Consider the following 6,782-nt stretch of genomic DNA (forward strand, 5'->3'; position numbering starts at 1 on the left):
GACTTTGGTAGAAGATCTGAGTTTTGGTGAGGTGTAAATGACTGTCCACCAGAGTGAGGGGGGAGAGTTACAAGTTTTTATAAGCCGAGAGTCATAAAGTTATAAATACACAGTCTACACAAAGAACAAGTGGGTTACCTGGAAAATAAACAGTATTTTTTTAAAGGAACATAGTAGCCTGAAATCTGATGGCAGCAAATACAGGTACCCACAAGGTCCAATCACAGTATGACATGAAGTAGATCATATTTGTTGAGGGGCTTATCAGGCTACAAGAACCAACACTGAAAATGTAGCCCACAATAAATGTTATTTCAACTAATATGTAAAAAAAAAAAAGGCTTTCAAAGAGAAATCAACAATTCTAATGTGCATTTATTTAACATTTTTAATAAATATTTATTTCAAAAATACTCTACACATTCTAAAATAAACAAAATAATTCTATATTTATAAAAGCACATTTTATAAGAACCAAGAACACAGAAGTAGTGGCAGAGGCTTCAACAGTTTCTACTTGAAACCCTTGATTAGGTCATGTTTTTTCCCCACAAGGCTCCATTACTCTGGACTCTAGCAGAGGTCGTTTTCTCAGAAGATGTTCAAAAAATTCCAGTGCAGAAGGAGGGAATTGTTTCTCAGCCCCCACGCTTCACAGTGCAGCATCTGACAATGTCTCTGAAAACAGCATTCCCTATACAACACCATTAGCTAGTCCCCTTCAAGTCTTCTTGAGCATTGGGCAACATAATAACATGCAAAAAATGAAGATGAGTCATATAGTGGATTTTCTGCATCCAATGACTTGTTTTTTCACTTTCACTGTCTTCAAGCATCGGTGCTAGAAGTCTTGCATACAAAAATAGATTTGAAGTTTTATATTACAACATTCCTTACTATTGGAAGGCTTGACATAAGCTACTGATATAGTACAAAATGTCCCATTTTGGAGAGAAAGAACAAGTGTAGTGGTAAATAATTTAGTCTTTATGGTTGTCTGCGCTCTGATGAGTATCGTGTGCGTTTAGTCCTTTGACTGAATGAGTGGATGAAGTCAAAAGGCCTATGTTGGCTTGAGTGGATGACTTGCTGCCCCCTTGGCAATCTTTTCATAAAATGGACCTCACGCTGGTGTTGGCGAGTCTGCGAGCCTCTTCGGGGTCGCCCGCGCCGAGTAAATGCCATGTACCAGTCGTTGTAGTGGGCGTTCCTCAACGCGGTGTAGTTGTTTTCTAGAACAATCTCGGTGAAGATGCAGTCACGGCTCTGCCCGTTTTTCTGCAGGAACACACAAAGAAGGTCAGTGGGAAAAATGTCTGACTTAGATTGGCAGATTTCAGATGTTGATATACTGTGAAGTGCGGCCTGACGCCCACATGAACTCTGACCTAGACTCAAGGATTCCTGCAAATAGGCAGCTTAAGTCATTAAATTCAACTAAAGATAAAATATCAAGAGCAAGCTTGACTATTTGTAAAATCTAACGGGAGCAGCTCTAGCAGATGTTTGCAGAATGAATATACTAAATGTCTGTATTTATATTTACCCAACTGATAATTCCTTCACGTCTCATGCTAAATTCTGCTTGTACATTTTTTTGTTGGCATTGGACTGCAGTTAAAGTGATTGAAACCTGCAATGGACAATTTCTAAAGAAAAATTCCAAATTCTAAACAATGATGACATGAACTGAAAGGATGGAGGAAACTGTACAAGCTAAACCTAGTTTCTTTTGCCAATTTAGTAACCCTCCACCTTTCTGGAATGTGTTAAAAATAGTTATGAAACATCAGCATGCATGCAACCAAAATACTCCATTCCTTGTGTTTCTCCACACAAACAGGAGCAGAGCGAGGTGGAAGGCTGCGGCCAGGCTGGTGGTTTTGAACAGATGGTGTTCGAGGCAGGGTGTAGGGTGGGTGGAGGGTAAATGGAATAGGGATTCTGCTGTGTGTTTGTGGGGATGTTGCTCTGTTTATTAAGCAGTGAAAGCCGCTAACATATTCTCAGCCTATAGCAAATACCTGTGACCCATGAGCTGGAGGTCTGAGCAGAAGAAGGGCAAATAAAAGGCTGGAATCATTCAACACAATGAGCCTGATTGCTTTCATCATTTGACCACCATTTAGCCGGTTCCCCTAAAATTTTCATAGCACGGTTTGATTTTCTTTTTGTCTGTTTAGAGTGAAATGGTTTCTTACCTTGCCAATGAGCTTCCCCTTCTTATTCATACAGATGTAAAGGCCCGTCTGGGCGCCCTTGATGCGCACTTGACTTCCAAATGTGTCAGTCTCCACAATGAGCTTTGCTTTAGAAATAAAAACAAGTCAAACAGTTAGAAACTGCAGCAGAGGAGATTGGTGTTTCATCCCAATGTTCTAGTTATTAGTTAGTTATTATCAAAGGATTCATTAAGCTCCACCCATCTTCTTCTGCCATCAGACCAGAGCAGCATGGCAGTCTGTCCTGAAGGCATGTGTCAGCGGAAATTCTTGCAAAACTATTAACCCCTCGTTGCTGTATGTGGCTAATTTGCACTGTAAATCCAGGTTATATTTAGCATCACCTTGAATGAAAAAAACCCCCACTAAACAATATTTTTTAAATATTTGGAAATAAATCCAGGCATGAAGTGATTAAACTGTGAAAACAAATTCCAATCTAAACACCACATCGACCTCAGATGAAGCTCTGCATTTATAATGTTAGTGTTGATAATAAGCAGCTATTTAAAAAAGCTTCACAGGGCCACATTTATGTTTAAAAGTAAAGGTGTCTGATCTGCTTTGATTTTTCTGCTTCCACTGCATTCCCCCAGCATTATATCATTATTTCATCAGACAACAATGGATATTTTCCAATAATGCTTCAGAACAGTTGCTGCTTTTCCACAAAAACAAACCATAAAATACTGATGTTTTAGATACGGAAAGAATGATCAGCATTTTATATATAATACTATAACGCTACATGTATCAAAGGTTGACAGTGGAGTTATGCGGAGAATGTTCAGGAAGCAAAAGCAGAGCTGAAACACTTCTAATGGTTCTGTGAAATCCCAGGGAGATTGCCATAACCAATGCCAGCACGTTCCTCGAGCGCTGAGCGTCCAACTGCAGCTACTGAAAATGCTCCACTGGATAAATGTCTGAAGTTATGTAAGGGAACAGATCACTGACTCACTATCTCAAATTTGGGAAATCTAACCCTATCACATGACTGCTTTAAAAGTCAGCTACTGCCAAATGTTTAAATTATATTTTAAGTTTCTTACAAAACACGGTTTAGAAACTTAAATTTTAACATTAATTTTAAATATAAATGGTTAAGAAACAGTGTATTATTTAGAAAAATATATAAGTATACTAACCTTAGAAAGTATAATACAAAATAGGAAGTGGATGCATTAATAGTAAAGAATACATTTTGCACACCCAAGAGTTTTTGCATGAATATTTTAAAGGTTAGAAATATAATAGAATTCTATTTTTTAAAGAAAAATGTAAACGTAAAAGCCTCCTACATTTGAGTACAGAAATGATTTAAATAAACATTTAATGTGTTGCGTTTATCTTTTGCCTCCTCTGGCCAAACTACATCATTTCAAGATCTGTATTTTTCTTCTTTCTTGTGTCATTCATCGTGGTGGAGGCAGCAAATGCTGTCTTTGTCTCACCGTGCACATCTCCGTCCTCGGCCATGGCGTTGATCTTCTTGTTGGACAGGACCTGCACGTGCTTGCCGCTCGTCCGACTGTACAGCTGGTAGACGCGGATCAACCGGCGGCTTACGTGGTCCGTCACTCTGCTCTGCTCGCTTACATGCTGCGTGAAATTAGGCGAGGACTGATTGGTTACCTGTCAGAAATAAGATGGCATTGCAACCGAGTTACTTCTTTCATTGACGTCTTTTCTGTTGGCCTATCCTTACTGTTAAAGCTGATTTTAAACTAAAGGCGAACTCTCGTGCGTAAAAAGGACAGCTGGTCTTTTATGGACAATGTTCACGTTCCTGCAGACAAAGTCCCACTAAATTCTACCTTTATTTCTCTCATCATCTTGCGACCTTTCCCACAGGAGCAGCTGCAAAAGGTTATGCTGATTATAGGTTATGCGCACAGAACTATCTGCTCCTTGGAGTGCAGAAACACAGACAGTTACGCGCCACTGAGAGAAGGTTAGAAGTATGTGACAATTGTTTTTATATTTGGCTTTTTAAAATTGGCTTTAAACTTGGCTTTTAATTTAGTTAAAAACGGAATAAGTTGTTCTAAGAGGTCTTGCTATCGTTTTATTCCTTAGATGGCGCGTGCGCCCGCGCATCACGTGCCGTGGGGTTGCCGCGTTAACCAGAAAGGTGCCAGCAGTCCCCGCGCCGCGGCGGAACCTGCAGCTTTCAACAGCCTGAGGGCCACATCTTGCCTAATCTCGCACCTGCACATTTCGCCTGCTATATGACCTATGTGCTCTGGTTTGTGAGCTAATATTTGTTACCAATGTTATGTTGCTGTAAATATATTGTGTTCATATAAGACAGTGACATACCTGTGCATAGTGGCAGAAGGCAAATAAATGCAGAAACCTGCAAACAAGAGGACAAATAAGCAAAAATCAGTCAATCAAGTATTTCCTATTGCACTGAATCGATATTTTGTGGGTAAAAAAGCAGAAAAAAGACTCACACATAGCTGCATGGCACGGGTCTCATCATGAATGCAGAACTAAACCGTAAAGGCTCTACTTAGGACTTCCAAAGTTGACACAATCTGCAGCTCACTATGCTAAAAACTACAATAATTCCCTTAAAATCCAGTGTAGCTCATAGGGACGGAGATAAGGCGGATGCGCTCACACCTGACATCATTTCTATATTACAACCTTTCTATTCCTTAATGGCAAAATGTCCTTCAAAGCCAGGATGTCGGCTCTGGTCCGGAGGCTGCGTCTTGGCACGCTTGCAAAAGCAGGAGTGTAAATTCTAGCGCAGATGGATTTTCCTGAGACTGTTCCAGTCAGATTGCCCAGAACATCGCTCCTAGTCGTCCTCTGTTGACCCCAGGTGTGCGTCAGGGCTGAGGCTCGTGCCTGATGGGCTCGCTCCGCTCGGGTTTGGTGGGGCTGTGTGCAGAACGCTCCGCTTCTCCTTCCTCTGATCCCATCCCACAGCGCTCCAGTGTCAAGCTTGTAGCTCTGCGGTGGCGCACCTCCGCTTAAAGCCTGGCCCGTTACGAACAAACCCCCTTTTTCTGCAAAACAAAAGCGGACACCCCGGGCCTCGCTCCCCTGCACCCCCCTCCCTTTGATTCGATGCATCTCTGTACCTGGGGAGCTGTCTGCGGTTGGCAGGGTTAGGGAGGTCCGAGGAGGAGCCTGGGCTGCCGTGCGTGCGTGCGTGCGTACGTGCCCGCGCGCGCCTTTCCATCCAGACTCTGAGAAACTTGCCCATGACCAATCACAGGAGGAATAAGACTTGTAAAGTTAATATTCTGCAGCCCCATCACAGCCCTCAGATATCCTCAGCTTTGTGTATTGGCATAGCCCAGTGTGAGACATTAACAGGATTACATGTGCCCCCCCTCCAGCCCCCCATTATCTGATAAAGAGGTGGCCACCATTCCTCTGCTGGTTTAGTGGAGAAGAGAAATTCTGGAGGGCCACTTTTCTACACACAGGACAACAATGGTTATTTTCAATTCTTAATTTGAACTGAATTTGATTCTAGTGGTTCTTTTTACAGTAACACTGAAACAGCTGCAATACATACTGGATATGACCAACGCATTGATACATTTGGGTCTATGAAGGTTTTCAATGACAAATCCCAAAGTGGTCCACATGAGTCAACGTGTTTCATCTTTATGGGGGCAAAGACAAAAGTGGAACTGACATCACTGATGACCTATGTCAAACAGAAGTCAGCCACTAGTAGGTGCTCCACTTCACAGAATGTTTGTAATAGATCACAAGTTATTTTAAAACAAAGACACTTTGGGCAACTACAAGTATTAATTTATTAGCTTTTCTTACAGTGTGTCATGTGATCTGTCGATCCGTATCCGTCCTTCTCAACACCATTGTCAGCTTTTAGGCAAATTACCATTGTGTTAACTGTCCCAATTTGCACACTTGGGTCAGTGTGTGAATTGATGGCTGTTAGAATACTGGGGTTCGAGTGAAACCAGTGAATTCGAGAGATTTTGAGAATGTGAGGAGCAGGAGCGAGCTGTCTTTCTGCAGACTGGATTCCCTGCCCTGAACCACGGGAGCCCTGTTTCCATCAGCACTCCAGCAGGGGGCAAGGCCTCCCCCCATTGTCACTCTCTCTGCTCTCCTGCTCTCTCTGATCAACAGATTACCACCGAAATGAAAGTCTCAGTTTTATAAAGAAAAAGACAACTCAAATGTTAGTAATGGCCGCAAACTAAGAAGAAAAAAAAACAAATTAAGAAAGGTAAAATTCCCAGAAAAGTTTTCTAAAAAAATGAAACTGGTCAACCAGCCAACAATAGTTGTACACCTCTGAAACGGAAATTCTGTCATGGAATCGTTGCCATACACAATTCAACCAACTCAAAACTAGATTATTAAAATGTCTTTTCTGTTTTCGAGTTAAAATGAATTGGCCAAATGAATATGTCGTGATCTATAGAACACTAAAAAGCTCCTCTTTTTCAGCTTTTAGAAAGATTTGGTAAATTATTTAATTGCACAACCTTTACAAAATTATAATAATCCAGGTGTGTCCACAGTAAGACTTATTTGTGGGTCACTTGATACAAAACC

General features: G+C 41.4%; 1 protein-coding gene across 2 annotated transcripts; it reads right to left on the reverse strand.

Moving 5' to 3' along the window:
* Positions 1-57: 57 nt before the first annotated feature.
* Positions 58-5,323, reverse strand: fgf8a (fibroblast growth factor 8a). Of its 2 annotated transcripts, none has more exons than XM_011484044.4 (5): positions 4,682-5,323; positions 4,545-4,581; positions 3,677-3,857; positions 2,202-2,308; positions 58-1,278 (listed from the first exon to the last, which is right to left on the reverse strand). In XM_011484044.4, the coding sequence occupies exons 1-5, from the start codon at positions 4,708-4,710 to the stop codon at positions 988-990; spliced, it is 645 nt and encodes a 214-aa protein (XP_011482346.1). In that variant the 5' UTR covers positions 4,711-5,323; the 3' UTR covers positions 58-987. The 2 variants fall into 2 exon arrangements, with proteins under 2 accessions (XP_011482346.1, XP_004076956.1); XM_004076908.5 differs by having other exon boundaries at positions 3,677-3,824; positions 4,682-5,228.
* Positions 5,324-6,782: the final 1,459 nt, after the last annotated feature.

The sequence above is a fragment of the Oryzias latipes genome, chromosome 15 (genome assembly GCF_053564925.1).
Source record: "Oryzias latipes strain Hd-rR chromosome 15, Olatipes_Hd-rR_3.1".
Lineage (NCBI taxonomy): Eukaryota > Metazoa > Chordata > Actinopteri > Beloniformes > Adrianichthyidae > Oryzias > Oryzias latipes.